We start from the raw sequence: 25,629 nt of genomic DNA, 5'->3' as shown, positions 1-25,629 counted from the left end.
TTTTTACACACATGTATGCACTATGGTAATTCTTTGAAAATTTAGTAATGCATTAGTGACCGAGTGGGGTGATTGTCGCCAGACAACGTGATCTGATTCGTTTCAGTTGCCTATAGCCTTGGCTAAGTAAGGTTTAATTAAATAATAAAGTTTTATGCCCAGTTATTTATTCATTTAAAACTACTCATTGTAGAAATAACTGATCAGAGAGTCAACTGGTCCTTCCGTCATCCTGCATTTAAAATAATTAATGTTAATTTATCATTATTGATGACGAGAAACCTGCTTGAAATAAAAGTGTATCTCAGGACGGTTGGTACGGGTATTAACACTTTTACTAATAAAGCAGAGAACAACCGAGGAAGGTCGAAACGTTGTTCTCCACTTTATTAGTGAAACTGTTAACACCCGTACCACCCGTTCCAAGATACGTTTTTAATTTACCATTAAGACATATTTTGTAATTTCCTTATAACTGAGTAAAAATGATATTATTGTTTTGGTATCTTATTGCTAAGAGAAAAAGTAAATGCATTTTTCACAATTAAATAATTAGAAAAACTATTAACAGACTTACACATGGGTTTTAACTGCAAAATTAACTCGTCTTTTGTCCATTCTTTTTTATCAGCATAGTAGCCGAGACTGGGAGAAATGAGGATTTTATTGTCATCACTGTAGGGAACGTTCAGGTAATGAACAAGTACAATTTCAGGATTCTATAAAATGTAACGTTTTACAATTTGTTATATCTTGGCAACAGAACTCTGGTGATTTTTGTTTTCAAATCTAACTCCACATAATAAAACAATCTGTTGCACAGTACGTAAATTGTACATAGTAATTAAACCTTATTTTAAACAAGAACACACACAAATATTAAGACAGCACAGATTTGCCATTCAACTCTATTTTTAAAGAGAGATGTATTGTACGTTCTTAACGAGACTGACTGTAATATTTCACCAGTTAGTGAATTGCTCTTACACTTTATTGTTCAGCTCTTTGTTTATATGTAACCATACAAAAATTTTATATTCAATTTCTCTTGATACATCTGAATTCAAAATTAAAATAGAAAAATTATGTATTGTTCAAAGTAAAAACAAATTAGTTTCTCAAAGTTCACATTTGACGCCGAGTTTAATTTTCTCTTTCTTTTTTTTTAAATTTCGTAGGTTCTACTTCTATTTTTACGTGCTTGATTGAAGCGTCATCTATACAAATATTTGATTGACGAATGACGATGCTTTTCAATTATAATTAAAAAATAACTGTGAGTTGATACTCTATCATAAATGAAGTAGATTATGAAAAAAAAACTTTCCACTTTTAGGTTTCTGAAAAGTGCTAATACCCCAACACATTTTTTTTTACTTGGCCTTACGTACGTTCTTTTTTCCAGTTACATCATGAATAAAATTCATTCATGTTGTAATGACACAGAATAAAATGCTATATTTTGCCGAAATTTTTCATGTTTCTTGTAAAACACTTTCATAAATCTAACATTCTAAAATTTCTCATTTGTTTATTGATTACAAAATGGCTAAAAATTATGAATACGTTATAAAATTTGGATTTTAACATAAGTCCCACGTACCACTAAAGCATTGTACTAATAAAGTTATTGGTAAGACAAGACTCAGGAATCAAGTGAGACTAGGCTTAACATTCACCACTGAGTACTTTATTAAATGTTGTATTTACTTTTAACTGGCACAGAAAGCACACATAACGTGTTTCGCAGATTCACTGATTCCTAACTTTTCACACGCTAAATGTTAAATAGACAACTAGTCATGGGCGGAAATAAATTGAAACAAACCTGAAGAAGCCAGTAACAACGACGATGGAACGTAGAGAGGATCGCCGAGTGCACATAGCATCCATAAATGCACTACATATACATATATATATATAAAAAAAGGAAATGTTTAGTAAAGGAAGAATTTTTAAGTGATAAAGTAACTATTTGACATACAAAATAGTATTGTGGAATGTAGAACTTTAATGTAACCAAAACTCATATCAAATTACTCTTAATCTGCAGGTATAAGTGCAAAACTAAAAATAACAACAAAACACAGCAGTAGGTCTGTTTATATGAGGTTAAAATAGCCAAATATAACAATAAAAGCCAAGAGGAGTCCACTGCATTACAATTATGTCACAATTAAAAATACTATTAAACCGAACTGCATATTAGTAAAGTTTGAACATTTCTTTATGTTTCACGAAATTAGCATTCTGATTAATAAGTTAAGACAAGGTTAATTAACTTAGAAACTATAATATTACGAAGACAAACAAACTGTTATAATCAAGGTTGAATTAAGGATTTTATTAGCACTAGACTTTCAAGTTATAGAAGCCCCTCGAGACAGAACCTCTACGTGCAATATATTTATAGTCATAGCTTGAGGCCTCCTAATTGGTGTTAACCCTGGGTTTCAGCCCGGTAAGCCAATGCCTCAATCCGGGGTTGGTTATGACCTAACTTGTGTGTTATATTTTCTAAAAACAACCGCCAACTACACTCCTTAATATATGCATAACTTTTGGAATCAAACAATCACGTGAAGTCACAGTTGTTAAGTTCAATGCACCCTTGTTGTTTTCATAGCACATAAGATTTACAAATTCCTCACGAAGATGCTGACGCGTCTTTTCTCTGACCAAGTGGATGACATTTCTATGTTTCAACCGATGAATGCTGTAAGAGAATGACCACTCACATATACTCGGTGACGTTATCTAAGAGAAATAATACGATGTTTCTTACAGTATCATAGCTTATATGTTCTTGCTCAAGTATCTTTGACTTTTCTCCCAACTAGTTCCGTAGAGATTCATCTCGATAGAAGAAAAACTAAAGGTCTATTCACGGATTCATTACAAAACAATGTCAAAATATCTACGTAAATTCTCACGTTTTTTTTGGTTTGTTTTTTTTGCTTTATCGTAAATCTATACCTTTTCACTTATTTTATATTTCATATCCTTGTGCTTAAATACAAAGAAACAAAGAAACACCACGGTTATAAAAGGTTCCTATATAGCTTTGTGTGTGCGAGATTTAAATAGCCAAATATAACAAGAAAAGCCAAGAGGAGCCCTCTGCATTACAATTACAGTGTCACAATTGGAAATATTAAACCGAACTGCATATCAGTAAAGTTTGAACATTTCTTTATGTTTCAATAAATAAACATTCTAACTCATAAGTTAAGAAAATAGAAGGCAGCTAGACAAAAACCACCTACTGCCAACTAAAGAGTAATAGGATTGATCATAATATTATAACACTCCCATAGCTAAAAGGGCGAGCATGTTTGGTGAGACAGATTTGAATCTGTGGCCCTTAGATTACGAGTTGAGCGCCATAACAATCTGGCCATGCCAACCATATATCAGAGAACTTCACATTTGAATTGTGCGACTATCTTTTAGTTCTTTTTATCCCCTAAGAGTGGCACACAAGCCAGCACTTGCTGATAAGGTTTGGGCTCTTGAAAACTGTAGTATAATGGACAACTAGGTGATGAGTAAAATATGTTTTAGATGGAAGTTCTCGCTTGCAGCGAATATATCTTGGTTGGGTTTTGTGGTGTGTAAAAATTTTTAAATTTTGCTCAGATATACAAGGGATGCATATGCGTGTGTGTTTTCTTACAGCAAAGCCACAAAGGGCTATCTGCTCAGCCCACCGACGGGAATCGAACCCCTGATATTAGCGTTGTAAATCCGGAGACATACCGCTGTACTAGCGGAGGGCAGGATGCATATGCAAAGCAGTTCCTAACTTAGCAGTGATGGACTAAAGGGAAGGCAACTATTCAACACCATCCACCGTCAACTCTTGAGCTATTATTTTACCAAAGAATAGCTGGATTGAATATCTTATTATAAATTCACCAAGACTGAAATGGCAAGCATGATTGGTGTATTCGAGCCTGTGATCTCCAGAGTGCAAGTCGAGCACCTTAACTACCAGGTCATGCCAAGCCAACATATACCATGATCAGAAATAATCCATTTCTTCATCCATTTTTAAAATTTACGTTACAAGAGAGTACTCATATTTCATAACTACCTTGGATGAGTATTCAATGGGTTTGTTCACAAAGAACATCCAATTCGTGCAAGATGAGTACACAGATCGAAGTTTAGCTTTAGTGAAGATTTGCCTTTTAAATCAAAGAAAGAATATTTTCAGATAACGCTAAGAATAAACAATGTTTCATCAGTATGCTGGACAAACATTTGAGAAAGAAAATGCTGCAGAACTGTTTCTTCCATTCATAATACAATTTGCTGATAAGACAAACTGTAGTAGCCGTGGTATGAATCGTGTAACTGTTCTAGTTATTTGTTGAATTTATACTGATCTAAGTTCTCGTGACATTTTCTTGACTTAGGCTCAAACAAGCTACTTCAAAGAAAATGATATTGTGAGACATTCGTCAGACAAAAATCTTGCTTAGATCAAATAGCTATCATCTGTTATTTATCCATGTCATTATAAGATGCGAAACCACATCTCGTCTTTTTGTAATTGAATGCGTGATATCAAACAAGCTTAGAAGTGGTGCTCATTTAAAAGGAAATAGTAGAGATATTTTGCAGAGAAACCTTAAATGTAGAAGTTGTTTCTCTCCACAGATGGTTCGGCAACAAGATAATATAAAACACGACACACGTGCAAGTTAACACTCTGCCACCTACATCCACAAGCTAGGTTACCTTATGCAAGTTTGATACAGGATTGGTAAGAATTAAAATTGCTCAGGAAATCCTACTACCTACCACCAACACCAGATACACTAATTTATAATCCCCGCCATGTTTACTACAGTTGGCATCACAACTTCTTTAACAATTGCACATGACCACCATACACTCTCTGCATGGACATCATTTGCACAAATATTACAACTGTAGCCGACATAATTTGAACGAAGACACATAACTAATCAACCAAATACGACCAATCAGAGCACGTGGAAAAATTGTGCGAATGGACATCATTGATGTGATGCAGTTTCATTGTGTAAAAAAATTATTATTAAAGTTTTTAAACGGAAGTTTACTTCCTCTTGTTTTTCATTGTTTATAAACAAAATACCACAACAAAAATTGCCAAAACTTGTATACAATTAAGAAAGTAGAAATGATTTTTATACGAGGTACAATATGAATCATACAAAGTATTGATAACAAGTACTTTTTAATATATATTGTATTTGTTCTTTTAAACCCAAACATTGTAAAACAAAAAATATCAAGTGTGATCTGTTAGCATAAAAATACGAGAAAGTATAGCAGTTGGCGTAACTTTGTATAAATCAGGTCAAAAGACCTAATCAGGTTATTACATTAATAACCACTGACATTTAGAGATCTGTCTTTCCAGTTTGTACCGGAAGTTTGAAGTTAATTACGTTACTTTTGGAATGATTTTATGTCACTAATGTACATATGATAAGGCCCGGCATGGCCGAGAGCGTTAAGGCATACGACTCGTAATCTGAGGGTCGCGGGTTCGCATCCGCGTCGCGCTAAACATGCTCGCCCTCCCAGCCGTGGGGGCGTTATAATGTGACGGTCAATCCCACTATTCGTTGGTAAAAGAGTAGCCCAAGAGTTGGCGGTGGGTGGTGATGACTAGCTGCCTTCCCTCTAGTCTTACACAACTAAATTAGGGACGGCTCGGTGCAGTGGGCTAACAACCTACTCACTTAAAAACATGTTCAAGAAACCGCAGTGATTGCGGCCCTATGTTCCTTAAAAGAAATTGAGTGGCACTAATAATAATAATAAATGTACATATGATACCGTGTGCAGTTGTTTTTACTTGTGTTTGGTAGCTAGCTCTTCTAGAAACCCTCCAAATGACACACTGTGGATAATTAGGTTCATAATTTGAAACTTTAGCGGACATTACTGAATATTTTTGTTATACTTGGGAATAAAGACCGTTTGTTTCAAATTAAACAAGCAAAAAAAAGCTCATCACATGTATCGAAACCCGGTTTCCAGCGGTGTGAGTCCGCAGACTCTGAGGAGCCAGGAAGTAAGGATGCTTTTTCGTTTATGAACCTTCAATATACAGAATACACAATCAATAAAATATAACCATTTCGTACACGTATGACTTAGCTTTCTAATAGTTTTGCATTTAGCATTCCATTCAATAATATTTTCTCCAGCAGACTTTACAAGTCGAGTATATCCTAAAATCTGTCGAAATCCGTCAAACAAGGAATATAATTATACAACAATGAAATTATGCTCTATTGATTAGACACTGTTAGAGTTCTCATACATTGATGACTACAGTTTTCCGAGCATGAAACATGAAGATTTTTTTGCACTCAGTTTGAAGTTGGGTGGCTTTTTTAATAGGTTGACCAGACTATGATGTATGACAGTGACGTACTTCCAAATATTCGACCATTCATCGTTTTCCTCTGAAGGAACTAGTTCAGATTAACCCAAGCTGTTGTGCACTCTGAAGGAACTAGGTCAGATTAGCCCAAGTTGCTGTGCACGCGTTTATTGATCAGCTGAAACAACATATTTTATGTATAAGTTTACAATAATACGTGAAATTATGTAAGAGTATTTTAGTGGAAGGTATAAAATTACAGGAAACACTTTTACCTTAATAAGACATGTCCAACGAACGTTTTAATTGATTCAAGTTTTCATATCCATGTGACCCATCCTATCCGTTCTGCAAAACTCTGATAATCGTCATAAACGCCCTTTAGACGATCAACTACATTCCTGACGGCTATTGTTCCTACAAACTTGTTTTTAAAGAAGTGTAACTGTTTTACGTTTGGCAAGCATTTGTGAATCATTTTGTGTTTATTATTATTAGTTATATTTACGTAGAAAATTATCTTAAAGCTTCAAAACATATACGCACACACTAAAAATAATGAAGAAAATGAAATTAAAATATATTCCGATAACAAATATGAAACTTAATTTTAGCATGTTTGGTGTCTATATGTTTACCAAACTGAAAATATACTACTATTAAACAAGTTGGCACTACTTTATGCGGATGAATGCCTTACCGCATATAAAAACGTTATTTAAAATGAGTATGAAAATTGATAGTTACAGTAGAATTAATGGTTGGTGGTTGGGAGCTGTACTAGTTAATTTAGATAACTGGTTGGAACCTTTTTACAAGTGTAATTCGTTTACATGGCTACCTATTAGTGCCTTATTACCATAATAGGGGCTGGAATGCTAACTTCAAGAGGTAAGTTCATTTAACTTACTTACTCCCATATGATAGTACCTTATTTCTTATGCATTTTTTCATTTAATTTTAAATTATATTTCTTCTTTACTTTGGAGAGGAGTCATACTTCCATAACTGTCTGTAGACAATAAAGTGTGATACAGATATAAGACATTGTAAGCTTGAGCATCCACATCTCGTTCTCCTAATTTCCGTTTTTAATATATATTTCTATTATAATTTTGCTGCTTTTTCCTTCGTTTTATTCTTTTAATTTATTTTTCTGCGAGATTGGTGAAAGGAGTTTACGACTGATAGACAGTGTATCCCCACCGCAATTTGGGTCCTATTTCTGCAGTCACCTCACCTCCAAAACACAGGGTACCTTTTATGTCCGACATTATTGTATGTACCCTGGGATCCTTTCAATTGGTGCAGCGTTTTTTGTTTCGGCTTGTTTTTGGTTATAACAAACTATATATAATATATAGTACTATAGTTATCGATAATTTTATCTAAATAAGCAACACATACTTCTTGATGTTCAATTTGATACAAACAAACAACGCTACTTGATTCTATAATGACCAAGTGTAGCCAGAATAGGTTAATATTTACAACGTGTTCACTATTTTTTGTGACCCACCATGGCCAATTGAGTTAAGGCGCTCAACTCGTAATCTGAGGGTCGTGGGTTCGAATTCCCGTTACACCAAACATGCTTGTCCTTTAAGTCGTGGGTGCGTTATAATGTGATAGTTAATCCCACAGTTCGTTGGTAAGAGAGTAGCCCAAGAGTTGGCGGTGGGTGGTGATGACTAGCTGCTTTCCCTCTAGTCTTATACTGCAAAATTAGGGACTGCTAGCGCAGATAGCCCTCGTGTAGCTTTGCGCGAAATTAAAAAAAAAAACGAAAGCAAAACGTGTTAACACTCCTAAAGGTTATATGTATTACAGCATATAACGTTTACATAAATTCATGTAGTACTGCTAATTATATTTATATAAATAAAAACATAAAGGCATTTACATGCATAAGAATTCGGAACATAGTGGAATCGTATATAATTTCAGTGACTTGGAAAGTTTTATATATATTAAATGAGTAAAGAAAGATAAACGGACACTTGTAATTTTCTTTTCATCCCTCCTTGACCCGGCATGGACAGGTGGTTAAGGCACTCGACTCGTAATCTGAGGGTCGCGGGTTCGAGTCCTTGTCACACCAAACATGCTCGCTCTTTCAGCCGTGAGGGGCGATACAATTTGACGGTCAATCCCACTATTCGTTGGTAAAAGAGTGACCCAAGAGATGGCAGTGGGTGGTGATGACTAGCTGCCTTCCCTCTAGTATTACACTGCTAAATTAGGGACGGCTAGCGCAGATAGCCCTCGTGTCGCTTTGCGCGAAATTCAAACCAAACCAATCATCCCTCCTTAAGGTTGCTATGAGATAATAGTACTTACTTATGACGTCACACTGCTGTAGAAACACATGGTTTAGATTATATGTGCAAAGCGATGCCGATAACACAAAACTGAGCTTATTTGTCACACAAAATCGTGACCCAACGTTTTCAATTCGCAAGACTGACCAGAGTGGTAATGTGATTATGCTTGCTACAAAATTACTGGTATCATATAGTAATGAGTGGTAAAAATTATTGTTGTGTTCGTGTGCTCATATCTCGTACAAAAAAAAAAAAGTTTGTAATCATGTGCTCATATCTCGTACAAAAAAAAAGTTTGCAATCATGTGCTCATATCTCGTACAAAAAAAAAGTTTGCAATCATGTGCTCATATCTCGTACAAAAAAAAAGTTTGCAATCATGTGCTCATATCTCACTTAGTCGTGCCCGATACAAAAAAAGTCGTGCCCGATTTTTGTAATCATGTGGTCATGTCTGTGACAAAATTATTGGCACCACGTGCTCATGTCTGGTACAAAGATACTGCTATGATATGGTACATGTTTAGTTTAATGTGAAAATACTGTTGTAATCACTTAGTCGTGCCCGATACCATACTGTTGTAATCACTTAGTCGTGCCCGATACCATACTGTTGTAATCACTTAGTCGTGCCCGATACCATACTGTTGTAATCACTTAGTCGTGCCCGATACCATACTGTTGTAATCACTTAGTCGTGCCTGATACCAAAATGCAATACAAGTTTATTCACGGAAGTCTTGCAACAGAAAATCAAAATGCAGTAGTAACAATACTAAGTTTCATGAAACTTCGTAAAATGTGGTGACCACAAAAACAAACAAACAAAATTTCGTTAGAGTGCAACAAAATAACGTTTTATCAAATACAACATTAACTTGACACACTATGTCATACTCTATTTTCCTTTAAAAAAATTGTAAAATCCTAGATCAGGTTATTATCAACGAGTGCTATACAACTGTTTTCTGATCAAATACAAAATATATCAAAGGAAACAAACTGCCAAAAGAAAAAGAGAGAATTATTATAGAAAACTCCTATAGAAACGAAGCTGAATACAAAAATATTACGAGATAAAAGGATAATCCTCATTAGAGCAAGAAACCCAGAGAAAAGAAAAAAAAAAGAGGTGTTCTTTTATGTAACATACTTTTATCTAATCAAATAAGCCAGAGAGCAGGTAACAAAGGGACAGTTTTAAACCAGAAACTACCATGATGGTGATGAAAACTTGGTGGTATTGATGAGTTATTTGCACGCGAAACACGACTGCCATCTCAAGAAACAGAATGGTTCACGAGATATACACTTCATTAAGTAACTACCTCGCGTTCATGCCTACAAAACTAAAAGTTAGACTTTCGCTGTTTTTTGTCCTTTTATAAATGATTTTGCGAAGAGTTGTGTGAGAATCATTTTAAAAGCCTATTCAAAGAATTATTTTCCTAGTTATATATAAGCAGGTTCCCAAAAGTTTTGCATTGTTTTGGGTAAAGATCGTGCTTAATGTCCTTCACGAATGTTACATCGTTTAAGACAGAATTAGTCTTAGGAGAAAAGCTGTTTAAAATGTATTTTATTAAACAAATGCGTGATGAAGATGGACCCCGGCATGACCAAGTTGGTTAAAGCGTTCGACTCGTAATCTGAGGGTCGCGGGTTCGAATCCCCGTCGCACCAAACATGCTCGCCCTTTCAGCCGTGGGGGCGTTTTTATGTGACGCTCAATCCCACTATTCGTTGGTTAAATAGTAGCCCAAGATTTGGCGGTGGGTAGTGATGACTAGCTGCCTTCCCTATAGTCTTACACTGCTAAATTTAGGACGGCTAGCGCAGATAACCTTCATGTAGCTTTGCGCGAAATTCAAAAAACAAAAACAATCGATGAATGAGGTACGAGGTTATTTCACACAACCAATTGTTTATTCTACGGATAAGTACGCGAATTCTAGTAGTAACAAACATCACTGAGTTTGAAATGGTCATAAATATTGAATCCTACTGATTGAAAGTTGTAATGGATCAATCACCTCTGAAAAGTTGTATACGGGGGTTACCTGCGTCCCGAATCAAGACACCTTGTGAATAATTCTAACTGACTGATTAGTTCTTTTTAATTTGTTTATAACTATAATTATTAGTTTTTCTCTTATCTTACCTGAATAACAGTATGCCGATTGGAAATAGGGACAAACTGGTAATCACAATACATAGTCACTGGGCGATGGCTACAATTTCCATATCGATGTTTGTGACAAACGCACTCATGTTAAAAACGTACAGAAACATTTTATTTTAGCTTTTGGTTTGTTTGTTGTTAAGCGCAGAGTTACACAGTGATCTATCTCTGCTATACTGATATCAGAGTTTAAACATTACAAGCCTTTGGACTTACAGCTAAAGTCACCGGGGGCTGCAACTTCAGAATTCTTATATATATATATATATATATGTATGAAGTTCAAACTTTTAGCTCATAGCTCCATCATCTCTCAACCGATCTAACATCTAGTTACATTTTTCGACTCAGGAGGCAAACCCTTATAACTAATGTATTTAGCCACGCCCAATGTCTCACAGATCATTTTATTTTAATACTATCTAAAATAATTACAGTTTGAGGGTAGGCTGGTAGAGGTCCTGATGAGTAATAAAATCGCATCAGGTATATGCGTGCCCTACGCTTTTTTTTGCTTGCGCACAGAAAACTATCCAAAAACCACCGTGTGTCATGTCACGCTTGATTAATCTTGATTTATCGAAATAAAGGAAGTCATAAAAGCCAAAATGCATTGATACAGATAGAATCGTTCGATTACTTCTGCCATTTACGATTTTAGTTAAAGTGGTGCAAAAGGGTCGTCAGGTGTGTGTGCCGTGAAACCTTATAAGTGCAGTGAGTACTGTTATAATAAGCCTAAGGTAAACACCTTGCACGGGATCACGTATCCTCGAGCCAAATGCATAAAATGTATCATTAAAGTAAAAATATCGATTCACTCTTAAATTTAAATCGTTTCTGAATGAAATACATTTTCTGTTAGATCATTAAAAAATTAAACCTCTTTAATCAACGGAAGCTTTAAATTTATAAAAATTCCAGTTTTGTTGTCTATACATTGTACATTATACTTTTTATGCATGGATTAATAACAAACAATATTAAGTTATACTTATGTTGCTAAGTAACATGACAAAAAGTTATTGTTGGTTGGTACGTTGTGTTACCAAAAACATTGGATTTTCTATATATATTGGAAGCAGACAATGTAAATGATATCAAACAATAATTAATCTCTGAATACACCATAAACTCATTTCATGAATGATCTTAATTTTGTTTGTATCGCAAAGGAGTTAAAGATGTTTGACTGCCTCGACTGCACTTTTCTGTCCCTTTGTTGGTTAAGTTTGATTTTGCAAATATATTTTATTTCAAGTAACTCAGAAATGTGAGGTGAGGTTATACAATTGAGTAGGGGATTAGTACATGATTCCTTAAGTTAACTATAAGGATTTATAGTTTCAATAATAAAAACTTACGTATGTGAATATTTAAGATATGTTTGAAACGTTAGGTTCAATCTACTAAACTAAAACTTGAATAATAAAAAACTACAGTTCTCGCTTCTGTTGATTTGGTAACTGCGACTCAGTTTCAGAGTCGCGGGTTCCCATCCCCGTAGCACCAAACATGCTCGTCTTTTCAGCCGTGGGGGCGTTATAAAGTTACAGCCAATCTCACTATTCGTTGGTAAAAGAGTAGCTCAAGAGCTGGCGGAGGGTGGTGATGACTAGCTGCCTTCCCTCTTGTCTTACACTGCTAAATTAGGGACGACTAGCGCAGATAGCCCTTGAGTAGCTTTGCGCGAAATTCAAAAAACAAACAAAAAACAATGATTTGGTAACACTTCTTTTTATAGATTACGGAAGCAAAACTTGTAACAGCAGAATAACATGAACAAACAAAAAAGGACAAAACCAACAACGGTAATAAAACCTAAAATTATTTCCTATTATGTCACGAGCTGAAATACATAAATAAAACAATATTTTGAGCTTGAAAAACAGTTATTGTGTACTGACCCCTGTTGTTGAGCGTTAGAAAGTTCATAGATGCTTGTATATTTCACATGAAATCCACATTGGATTATCTCCTTTGTCCACCGTGAGGAATCGAATCCCGTATTTTCGTGGTTCAAGTCCGTAGGCTTACCATGTCCCACCGGGAGACTAGGTGTCTCAACAGTTCATTTGTTTTAGTTCTAAGCCATTATTTTGCATGTTGTATAAATAAAACTATTCGAGGAATGAAAATATTTTCGACCCCACAAGTTCCCCAAAGGGTCAGCGTAAGTTTAAGAACTCACGATACTAAACTCCGGGGCTCAATTCCTGTGATAGACAGAATGCAAATATTCTACTGTGTACCCTTTTGTTAAGACAAACGAACAAACAGTCAACCCCACAAACGTTTTTTTTTTACCAGGCTACCCCGATTAACAATAGGCCTGAATAACAGCCTAACAGTTTAGCATGATACTACAGTCTGTAAACTGTGACTTATCTTTATCAGTCTCTCTCTGCTACTGTGGCTCTGCGGTTCGTATAATTATCTATAACTCTAAAAATAGGGTTTTGATAATCGCCGCGGAGAAGAGCATATATAATTCTTATGTAGTTTTGCGCTTAACAACATGCAAACAAATACACCTCTCTGGTGACTGCACCTTGTATTTGCCCCCCAATAACACAGCGGTATGTTTGCGGACTTAAAACGCTACAAAAACCGGGTTTCGATACCTGATGGGCCTTGTGTAGCCTTGCACTTAATTACAAACAAACACACAAGCACCTTGTTCACTAGTTTCTTAAAACTGATCCAACCATCTTGGATTTATGTTTTTACTCATAAATCTCACAAAATATATTACTAAATAAAATATCATGCGCACGTGAGGTAAACGCCAGAATTTAGATATAACCAACCTCAATCTGGAATTACTGATTAAATGGATGGTAGCTGCCACAAAGAGTTTGGTTGGATCTTTAAAGTAAATAATAGACTTGACTGTCACTTTGGTAACAGAAAATTATAAAGGTATTCAGCAATAACACGTCTCGAACTTTGGATCTTTTGATCTACAACACAATATGCTAACCACAAAGTTATGTCTTATTCCTTCCCGTTTCTTGTTTACTTCCCGGAATTAATTAATTTTCAATATTTAGTTCAACAATCCTGTTTTACTGGAAATTTCATATACCAAGCGAGATATTATGCAAACAATTTTGTCAATATTATTATTAAGATTAGCTATTTTATGCACCTTAATATATTATCAGAAAATATTTTAACTTTTATTATGCAAATTAATCCATTTGAATTTGACAATAAATATAGGTCGTGGTTGACTACGTATGCAAGTTCTCTCTACTATTAAAACGGTTTGACATCTTGAATAATGTTACATCTTATGCAAAAACAGCTTTTAAAAATAGAAGCAAAAAGACATTTAGTTTATTTTATTATTTTTTATAGAATTCTAAATGTTAAACAGTGTTTTGTATCTTTGTGTTATCTTTGTGTTAATTTAATCTTTAACTCAAAGTATTCCACCACTCATACTTCAGTTTGTGTTCGTGTTCTACGCAGAGCTTGTTAACCTGGACAAAACTGCGTATGAAGGAATCAAGGTGTTGATAATGTTTTCTATAGTAGCATAACTATATACAACAAACACACAACACTGGTGACTTGGTGATCGCTCGAAACACACAAACAGTGTGCTTACTACACAGCAGACTTCGTTTATGAAATTCACGCAAAACTCGCTAGCTACCCGAGAGCTATTGCACTAACCGTTTCTTGTTGTTGTTGTTGTTTTGGAATTTCGCACAAAGCTACTCGAGAGCTATCTGTCCTAGCCGTCCCTAATTATGCAGTGTAAGACTAGAGGGAAGGCAGCTAGTCATCACCACCCACCGCCAACTCTTGGGCTACTCTTTTACCAACGAATAGTGGGATTGACCGTCACATTATACACCCCCACGGCTGGGAGGGCGAGCATGTTTAGCGCGACGTGGGCGCGAACCCGCGACCCTCGGATTACGAGTCGCACGCCTTACGCGCTTGGCCATGCCAGGCCTACTATTGCACTAACCGTTTCTAATTACGAAGCGATAAACTAGAGGGTAGGCAGCTACTCAATACCAAACAAGACCAGCTATTAGACTACTATTTACCAAGAAATATTGGGATTAACTCTAAAACCATAACGCCCCCAAGACTGAAATAGCGATCATGTTTGGTGCTGGGCTTCGAACCCACAAACTGTGAGTCGAGTGTTCTAACCACCAGGCCATGCCACACCACAGTGTAAACTACATTTTGTCTTCAAACGTTTTTTTTTTTTTTTTTGTTCTGAGTAAAACTCAATTTGAGGTGATGGAAATTCAATTTTGACATGTTCCCCTCGTGTTTGTTGACATTGTTTTGTGCTGCACTTTGTAACGAAGTTTCTACCTCAAAGTAAAGTACGCATGGTGCTGTACACATTACAAAAAATCATCTCTGTAAACCTTACTGAAAACATCAAAATTTTTCATCTGATTCCTCGAAGTAAAAGATAAAATCTACAACCAGTTTAATGGGCAACTCCTCTTTACCTCTGCTCCTTGAACTTTCAACTTCATGTGGTCTTCTCTTGTTGTTTTCCCATCCCTGCGTTTCTTCCAACAGTAACCATCCCGTCGATATCTAACCCGCTTTCTACTGTAGAGCAGCATAGAACCGCTTCTAGGCCTGAGAGAAAACTCAAAGTAGAATCTTCTATTCATGCATGTATGTATGTATAGGTTAAGAGAATGTCATTTTAGGTTTGATGTTGAAGAAATAATTTTGTTATTATAACGTAAAATATTCAATTGGAAGTAGCATTTATTTGATGCAAATGCAGTATAAAGTATTCTTAAACTATGTTTCATCAAATATATATCAGAACACAAAACTATTAGCATATATAGTTTTTAACAGCAATTTATTCATTTCTCTCTCAGCAAATTAATTATTATTATTATAAATAACGTGTGCTTTATTTCCTTTTGAAACAAGTATATCACTCACGTCCTGTGCTAACGAATGATTAAAATCTGAGAATATTATAATCTGATTCCCAAGTAATCAGAAACCTATGATGCTTGTGGTGAAAGTAATGAGACAATAAAGGGTAAGTCATAAAACTTAAGAATAAAGAAACAATTGTTACAATATTAATTTTATTGTTTCTTTCTGGGGGGAGGTGATAAAAATTTTTAGAACACGAACTTAAATAAATCACGAAACACTACAATGTTAAATGTACTATTGAACACCGTTCTGCACTGGAAAAAATTGATCCATGAAAAATTGGAGGTTATCTTTGTCAAGTTTTGAAGCATTATTATTATATTTGAGCTAAAAATGGTTCTTCATGAAAATGTAAAATCCTGTAAAATGTGTTTGACCCTTCTAATGGGTCGTGTTCCTCAGTTTAGGTTAAAGTGGTTTTCTTTGTGCACTGAAGTATACACCCCCGGTTTAATGCACGGACATAACGGGTTGAAGCCTTGAGCCTCACACTAATTAGGGGTCCTCAAGCTATGACTATAAACGTACTGCACTTAGAGGTTCTGTCACGAGAAGGGGGGGGCTCTACAAGTTTAAAAGCCTAGGGCCAATAAAACTCTTAATCCGACCTTGAGGGGTGGATGTAGAGATATTTATCAATTTTTGGAGCCTATGATAACTTTTTCTTTTTATTATTCACAGTATATGTATATTTCAAATAAATAAATAAAACAAGAAAGCATTCACGCAGAAGAAAATATTATCAGAAAGATGGCTTCAAAATTTTGAAGGAAAGAAATTTTCTTAATCTATTTTTCTATTTGCTGATGGTATAAATGGCTTCAAAATATGTGTTTGCCAAAATAAGAAAGAATTTCTGTAGATTCTGTGAATGTAAATCTATATTCGTGCATATCAACACGAACAAGGAAGTTTTTGGTTGTTTGTTGTTGAAACACAAAGATACACAATGAGCTATTCGTGCTCTGCCCACTACCAATATCGCATCCCGATGTTGAGCGTTACAAGCTTTGACATTTACCATTGAGCCACAAAAGATATGGGCATAACCATAGATATATGAAAATAAAGTTATAGGTTCATTCAGGAAGAAACCGGGACCGGTTTCGTGATCCAGCCCAATAACTGATGATACAATAGAACACATGTATTCAGCTCTTACTGGTTGCAAAAGTATAAATATCACCTCAATATCCCAATGTGTATCGAAAAACCGCTTTTGGGTTTGGATCTGATTGCTTTAAAAACCGAGACAGAGTTCTAAAATTCAGTAACAAATAAACGAACTGATCATTTAAAAATCACTTCAGAGGGTTGTTTACACAATGGTCTCCTACTGTCACTCTCCATTTGTTGCAATGTTCTTCAAAGATACAGTTGAATATGGATGTTGATTACTCTTCGTTGAACGTCTTTGTTGGTTGGTTTATTGTTAGAATATTCTTCAACTGAATACTCTGCACTTAGTTAAATTCTTTGGGAGTAACTATAGCATAATATGGGTGAGGGGGGGTTCAGCCTTTTAGGTCCTTCAAAAATGCATCGCCTTACTTACTGGTCTTGAACCTCAAAGTTAGATTAGTGTAAAACAATAGCTAAAGTCAGATTTCAATCTTTTGTGTCACAATTCCAAATAGATAGAAGAGGAACTATTATATGTGTAATTGCTGTTCTTGCAGAGTGATAATTTTCCCTCACAATTTTCATTTGCTATTGATCACGTCTCTACGATTGACTGTATGGCTCATATAAACAAAACTTCTGAAGGACATGACCTTGAACATAAATTTGAATTACCTCAACAATATTGCCAGAAAAGAGGCCCACTGCATTCCTCTTATTACAGTCTTGTAATTTAAGTTTCTGGGATTCAGGGAAGTAATTGTAAAATACTATACCTGATTGTCACCTCTTTGGACAACCAGTCATCGTGCCTTTCGAAACTTATTAAAATGGCAGCTATTTCCTGCAATGGAAAAAAAACAGAATCATCTATAAAAAGAGAAAACGCTAATAATATAAGAACACTATAATAAATTTAGAAGGTTAAATGTATTTTACAAAAGAGACTTGAATGTGATGATACAGTGATATAATGGCACAGAAACATGTTATGGAGTAACATTAACGTGTGGTACCTACTTATGGGTCCCGAATATTCGAGAGTAAAATTTCGTAATAAATAAACTTTTAAATTAAAAGAGTAGTCATTAAGTTTTAAAAAACAAGTATTCATATAGCGATATTATTATAAGGTGTAGAGCCAAAGATCGTCAAAAGGCAAACTTCAATTTCTCCAAAGCAAGTGAAAATTTTCGCACAGCAACGGACTCCGAAACGGCATATTAAGCCTTTTTCGCTTATATCAGCAAATTAAATATGATGGTCACGAAAAAACCTCCCTCCAATGCCAAAACCTTTTGCACTGAAGGCAAGCTTTCTTCCCAACATTCATGAAAAGATAATCAATAAACATTTAAAGTTGACCAAGGTTCTCAAACCCAAAATTCATACGTTTCCATCCCGTCCTTAAAAAATCAACGATAGTTATCCTGAGAAAGACGAGGGATAAATTGGGAATGAAACAATCCCACTTGAAAATATACGTATCGAGCTATGGTAACTGGTTTGTTTTGAATTTCGAGTAAAGCTACACAAGGCCTATCTGCACTAGCCTTCCCAAATTTAGCAATGTAGGACTAGAGAGAAGGCAGCTAGTCACTACCACCCACTGCAAATTCTTGGACTACTCTTTTATCAATGAATAGTGGGATTAACTGTCACATTATAACGCATCCACAGATGAAAGGACGAGCATGTTTGGTATGGCGGGGATTCGAACCCGCAACCCTCGGATTACGAGTCGAGTGCCTTAACCACCTGGCCATGACGGGCCCGATCTGGGATGTCTACGTTTACTTATAGTATAAATATATATGAAGGCCTGCTGTTTGGGATTGACCTCATGATCTTTGCAGAAGTTTGATACATTGGAAATTCTGGATTTAGGTAATGGGTGCATAATCATAACTTGAAGACTTACACGATCAACGATGGAGTATTTCCAATGGAATTATGAGGCCTGTAATATCGTATTATAAAGTTTAGTTAGTCTTCTGAATGTATATTTATTAAATTAAATTATGTGCAGTACAAAAGATCTCAGAACGGTTTGCGTTGGTGCCAATCACATGATTGTAACAGACATGTTTCAAAGGCTAAACCAAAATACGTACAACAAACAGTGGTTTGAATTTTGCACAAAGCTGCACGAGGGCTATATGCGCTGGCCGTCCCTAATTTAGCAGCGTAAGACTAGAGGGGAAGGCAACTAGTCATTACCACCCACCGCCAACTCTTGTGCTACTCTTTTACCAACGAATAGTGGGATTGACCGTCACTTATAACGCACCCACGTAATCTGAGGGTCGCGGGTTTGAATCCCCGTCATACCAAATATACTCGCCCTTTCAACCGTGGTGGCGTTATTATGTGACGGTTAATACCATTATTCGTTGGCAATAAAGTAACCAAAAAATTGGCGGTGGGTGGTGATGACTAGCTGCCTTCCCTCTAGTCTTACACTGCTAAATTAAAGACGGCTAACACAGATAGCTAGCTTTGCGCAAAATTCAAAACAAACTAAAACTAATCTTTCATAGATTATTATAAGAATTTGCCTGGGAATTAAAAAAAATAACCAACAAAAACTGTTAAATGAACTACGTGGATTTTCCCTTCCCCCCCGACCCCATCCCAATGATCGAGTTTAAATGGATACAAAACCTTTCAGGTTTAGCAGTTACTTAAATTCTACCAAGTTAATACCACGAATGAAGTCCCCATTGAGTGAGACGAGTAAAAACACGCGAGGCCGACGTTGAAACAGAAGCGACGTGTACCTTTCCATCACTGCCTTCCCTCTAGTCTTACACTGCGAAATTAGAGACGGCTAGCGCAGATAGCCTTCGAGTAGTTTTCCGCGAAATTCAAAAACAAAAAAACCTTTCCATCAAACGTGAAAAATTATGGAAGGGGGGCAGCACACACATTCTATTAGCAATATTAATTTTTAAGCCGCTAATCTCAGGTATTTTGGGGTCAGCCTTGAGCCGCTAATTTCAGGTGTTTTGGGGTCAGCTTTGAGCCGCTAATTTCAGGTATTTTGGGGTCAGCCACCATCAATTGCTGTTACTTCTGTTCCTGTCCGTTCTTTGGTAACCTAAAACATATCCTTTAAACTAATACACTATTTAAAAAGGTTTTCTACTTACAAAATAATGGCTGTTTAACTAAACTCATTAATACCAGTTTCATGACAAGTTAACTACTTGCGTCATTGTATTTGCACGCATCAAAAATAAGTATCTTTTTAAAAAGGAAGACTGAAAGCTTATTAATTTTAGGTGGGAATGCAAGCACACTCAGAAAATACGACCTCGATAAAAACGGAATAAGTTTGATTTAAGACATGAACATAGCAAAGAATTAGCTTTCCCACTTAAAATCTTTAAAATGACGACAGAAAATGTACTCGTTTATGATTCTTCAGCAGTAGGAAAGGTCCGCTGTTTTATGGAAATTAATACAGTAAAGTTGATACAACAACGCTTTTCAGAAGAGGGTCTCATGCCGTGATGAAGTCCGAAATGTTGTAAGTAGCAGTCGTAAATAAAGTCATTGTATGCAAGTGTCACTAAAACAGGAAGTATGTCATCATTAGAAAGAAATTATTGACACTACAATAATGGCTCAAATTATGAGAGAGGGTGATAAACTCATACAAACAAAGAAAATGCAATAGGTTCATTGTATACAAACTTAATTGTTTGAAAGTCTGAATATTTTTACACCGTACCAAAGAAACGCAACTTTACCCATCGAACGAAACTGTTTTCGTTATATAAAATACTATATATATCAAGACATAGTTGTAACGTTTTCTCAAAGATTCAGACTTTTGAAATATGATACATAAGAAGCTATAGGTAAGCGTAACAGTCTTCATGTGTATAGATGATATAAAACTTATTTTGAACAAGAATATTTTCTGTCATTTGCTTCAACAAACTATCCAGTTAAATTAATGGATACAATCTAACTTACTATGTATAACTCGGGAGTCAATGATTTGCATTCTTTATAACACTTAAAGGAATTTATACCTGGCCCTTTCTCACCGTATATTACAAGCTCGCGCTCTCTGATAGCCCACTTATACATGATTATTACTTTGTTGTTACAATAATTATTTTCTGACTCAAAATCGACCTCTTCAGTAGCACGGCGGTATGTTTGCGGGTTTGAATACCTGCAGTAGACAGAGCAAAGATAGCCTGTTGTGCAGTTTTATGATCAACTTCAAACAAACACATCACAATTAACATATTTCAATTTTTAGTTATTAACTCGAACAATGTTTAAATAATTATTCTTTACACATACTTGTGTCCAGAAATGAAATAGCCGATTGTTCCATACGTAAAAAAATAACGGGGCCACTATTTTCTAACTTTTGTTGTTTAACTTATCCACTTCTACAAGATGTCAATAAAGATGACGCTTCTTATATATTTTATTGTCTTATCTCTTTATATTCTTCTGCGGCTGTATTTGTACTAGATTACGGACTTCAAAGCTCAAATAAAACAGCAAGCAAAATTTGTAGCTTGCAGAATTCTTCTAACATGAAACACCAAAGTTGTTTCGTTTGAATTTCGCGCAAAGCTACACGAGAACTATTTGCGCTAGCCTATCCTAATTTTGCAGTATAAGACTAGAAGGAAGGCAGCTAGTCATCACCACCCACCGCCAACTCTTGGGCTACTCTTTTACCAACAAATTGGGATTGGCTGTAACATTATAACGCCCCCACGGCTGAAAGGGCGAGCACATTTGGTATGACGGAGATTCGAACCCTCGACCCTCGGATTACGAGTCGAGTGCTTTAACCACCTGGCCATGCCGGGCTAGAAAAGTTGAATTCAACAACAATCATAGATTTCTTAGTCACGCTACCATAGCGAATTAACAAATACTTAACCTAACTCTAAACTGTCAAAAGTAGGACAAAAACAGAATTTTCAATCTGTTACCCCATGTTTCGTTTAGTAACTCCTAGAAAACGCATTTCAAATTATAGGAACGTACATTTCTATATAATTGATGTTTCAATAATGGTGAATTTTAAGACTTAGGTAAAATTTGATTTCACAAAATTATATTATATGTCTTTCACAAAATAGTTTAATGACATGTTTTGTTAACTAAATGATTTCATGGTGTTTTTTCTTTCACTAAGTGTTTTCATGGGGTATTTTCGTCCTAAATGGTTTCATTTTTTTGTGTTTTTTTTCACTAACTGGTTTCTACGCGTAAAATAAAATGTCATGCTACAACCTTGAATTCTTAAGACGAGTGTTGCACTACAAAAAGGTACATAAAGAAACTGTTTCTTACCCAATTAATGGAAAATATAAATCTTTAAAAATAAACGTTAAGCAGTAGAACATTTCTTATTACTTTTTACATATTGATTTTTGTATGCGAGATATGCCTATTCTAAGTTTTTACGTCATTTCGTTACAATAATATCACATTAATTTCCACCTCTGTCTGGTCCACAAATCACTCTGATTTAAATCCACCCATTTCTGATCTACTAGCCACCTCTACCATAAAATTCAATCCATTCGCTGGATTCCATTTTCTTTTCTTAGCGTAAAACAAATTTTCTTGTTTTTGAATGTCTGTTTGAATTTCACCAATTTTCGGTGATGTGTGTTTTTTTTCTAGCAAAGCTACATTGAGCTATCTGCTGAGTCCATAGAGGGGAATCGAACGCCTGTTTTTAGCATTGTAAATCTGTAGACTTACCGCTGCACCAGCTGGGGACATTTTTCGGTGATTATTTGATTATTTTTGTACGTTCACATTCACTTCAAAGATCAAATCAAGCCAAGTTTAATGTTGAAAAAAAAAATACAACGAATATTTCATTCGATGGTAAGAAAGCTGCAGCATCTTTTGAATATTTTTTTCTGTTATGGAATTTCAAAATACGTAGTGCCTTTAAATAAACCTGTGTCATTTTTCTTTTTAACTGGATTTTTAGGCCAAAATGACAAAACGAGAGACGCCAGCTATGACTTTATTACTCGTGTTTAGCCTAACTGTGCTACGTTAGGAGCGTTGAACATTCTTTTTTCTTTTCACGCAAGTCCAACAGGCTCTAATGTGTTCTATAAAACTGCACGAGGAGCTTCGCTTCCATCTTGACGGCTTTATATTGATTCGTTCATCTAGTATGTGCTCTCGAAGGTGACGTTATTTTCAATGATAAAAACGTGATTGATGAACCTATATTCAAAGACCATTACCACAGCGAAAGTTAACAAAACTGCAAGAACGACAAAACTGTGAAACATTCCAAAAATTAGCTAATAACAAATTTAACTTTTGCGTTCTAGCCACATGCTTTTTGTTGTTGTTGATGAATTACAAAATTGTGGGACGACAGAAGTGAAAAACATGGGTAGGTTCTTCGTGCCTGATGCTAAGTTTTTTAATCTGTGCTACTAGCTTGTGTTAGAGGGATTTCTTCACTTTTAAAATAATTGTTCTAAACACAGATAATAGCTTTTGTCAGTATTACACTATTTGTTAAGCTACATCAAAAATAAAAAAAGAGCTCAAAACACCTACGACGAAAACACTGACTCATTGTTACCCAAACTCAACTAAGAAAGCTCTTTATATTTTATCGAGCTAGGTTTTCAAATTTTAAGTCAAACATATATGATATACATATGAAAATATGAAATATGACAATAAATAATTATGAAAACAAAATAAATAAATAAATATGAAATTATGAAAACAAATAAATAAATATGAAATTATGAAAACAAATAAATAAATATGAAATTATGAAAACAAATAAATAAATATGAAATTATGAAAATAAATAATTATATAAATATGAAAACTATGATAGAAACACTGCTAGCCAAAATCTTAATGTCATTGAACATAAAGAAAGAATATGCAGTTTGCATTGTTAGACTCATCCACTTATTTGAGTAGAGCTTCGAAAGACGGCCCGGCATAGCCAGGTGGTTTCAGGCGTTTCACTCGTAATCTAAGGGTCGCGGGTTCGAATCCCGGTCGCACCAAACATGCTCGCCCTTTTAGCATTGGGGCGTTATAATGTTACAGCCAATCCCACTATTCGTTGGTAAAAGAGTAGCCCAAACGTTGGCAGTGGGTGGTGATGACTAGCTGTCTTCCATCTAGTGTTACACTGCTAAATTAGGTTTTGTAGCATTTAATAGGGAAAATGTGAACACTGAAATTAGCCTAAATACTAGCTGGTCAAAAGTTTAAGACCATACCAAAAAGAAGTCCTAAACAGGGTATGAAATGCCCAACAGGAGTCTCAGTAGTGAGTTGCATGGCTGTCATCGAGAATAACTGCAAACATTTGCTTTGGCATGGTCGATACAAGAATTTGTAAAAGGCTGGCTGGAATGTTTTTCCACGTGGTGAAGATGGCTTCACGAAGATCATGCAGTGTTTGGAATTGACGTCCATTTCTATAGACTTCCCTTGCCATTCACCTCCAAACATTTTCAATGGGGTTCAGTTCGGACGAACACGCTGGATGGTCCAAAAGAATCACGTTATTCGCCACGAAAATGTCCTTTGTCCTGTGGGCATTGTGGATTGCAGCGTTGTCCTGCTGAAAGATCGAGTCATTTCCACACAAGCGAGGGCCTTCAGTCAATAAGGATGCTCTCTCAAACATACCAATGTAGCCAGCTGCTGTTTGAAACCCCTGTACAACCTGAAGCTCCATTGTTCCTTGGAAGGAGAAAGCACCCCAGATCATGATGGAGCCTCCTCCACTGTGTCGAGTAGAAAATGTCTCTGGTGGGATATCCTTATGGTGCCAATAACGTTGGAAGCCATCTGGGGCATCCAGGTTAATTTTTTCTCAAAGAACAAAACCTTCTTCCACTTTTCTACGCCCCATGTTTGGTGTTTCTCAGAAAAGTTTAACTGAGCTGTTTAGTGGTGTGGAAGGATGCGTGGCCTTTGAAGACGTTTACAGGTTTTAAAACCTTCATCTCGTAGTTGCCGTCTTATTGTACTTGAGCTGCATTCTGCGTCCGTCAGGGCCTTAATCTGGTTCGACGATCGGCTGGTATCTTGCCGAACAACGCGTCAAATCCTCCTGCTCAACGCTGGCCAAATTTTCTTGGGCCTACCGCTTGAAATTCTCGTTCCGTACCCCTCGGGGTCTTTTAAGAAATTTGCAACAGCAGTTTTACTACGCCCAACCTCACCAGCGATGGAACGTTATGAAAGACCTTGCTTTTGCAGCTCGACAATCCTGCCACGTTCAAACTCTGTCAACTTTTTGTCCTTTGCCATGTTTTTAGCCAACGTAACACAGGAGATATAAGTGGGAGATGTTGACAACGCTAATGCTTGAATACAAATGACAAAATTTCGTTACGTGTTTACCGATTAACGCTTCGTTTGAGTATGGTCTTAAATTTTTGACCAGCTAGCATTTAGGCTAATTTCATAATGTTCACATTTTCCCTATTAAATGGTAAAAACGTTTTTTAATTTTATATTCCCTTTTCTTATTTTCATTTTCATTGCATATTTTTTCTTTAGGTTTATTGGCTTTAAGATTTTGGCCAGCGGTATGTATGTATGTATGTGTGTGTGTGTGTGTGTGTGTGTGTGTGTGTGTGTGTATATATATACAT

At 35.7% G+C, this 25,629-nt stretch overlaps 1 protein-coding gene across 8 annotated transcripts in view; it reads right to left on the bottom strand.

The window, feature by feature from the left end:
• LOC143229715 (calmodulin-binding transcription activator 2-like) overlaps positions 1–25,629 on the bottom strand; it is a 119,932-nt gene that overhangs the window by 42,094 nt on the left and 52,209 nt on the right. For 7 of the 8 annotated variants that reach the window (XM_076462441.1, XM_076462438.1, XM_076462445.1 and 4 more), the window contains 4 exons: positions 17,746–17,813; positions 15,388–15,523; positions 1,829–1,900; positions 578–719 (listed from right to left, as the gene is read on the bottom strand). In XM_076462441.1, coding sequence (XP_076318556.1) covers positions 578–719; positions 1,829–1,900; positions 15,388–15,523; positions 17,746–17,813 — 418 coding nt within the window. The remainder of the gene's footprint in view (positions 1–577; positions 720–1,828; positions 1,901–15,387; positions 15,524–17,745; positions 17,814–25,629) is intronic. The other variant, XM_076462444.1, reaches the window with a different exon arrangement.

The sequence above is a fragment of the Tachypleus tridentatus genome, chromosome 10, assembly GCF_004210375.1.
Source record: "Tachypleus tridentatus isolate NWPU-2018 chromosome 10, ASM421037v1, whole genome shotgun sequence".
NCBI classification, from domain to species: Eukaryota; Metazoa; Arthropoda; class Merostomata; order Xiphosura; family Limulidae; genus Tachypleus; species Tachypleus tridentatus.
This window is presented reverse-complemented; position numbering and strand designations above follow the sequence as displayed.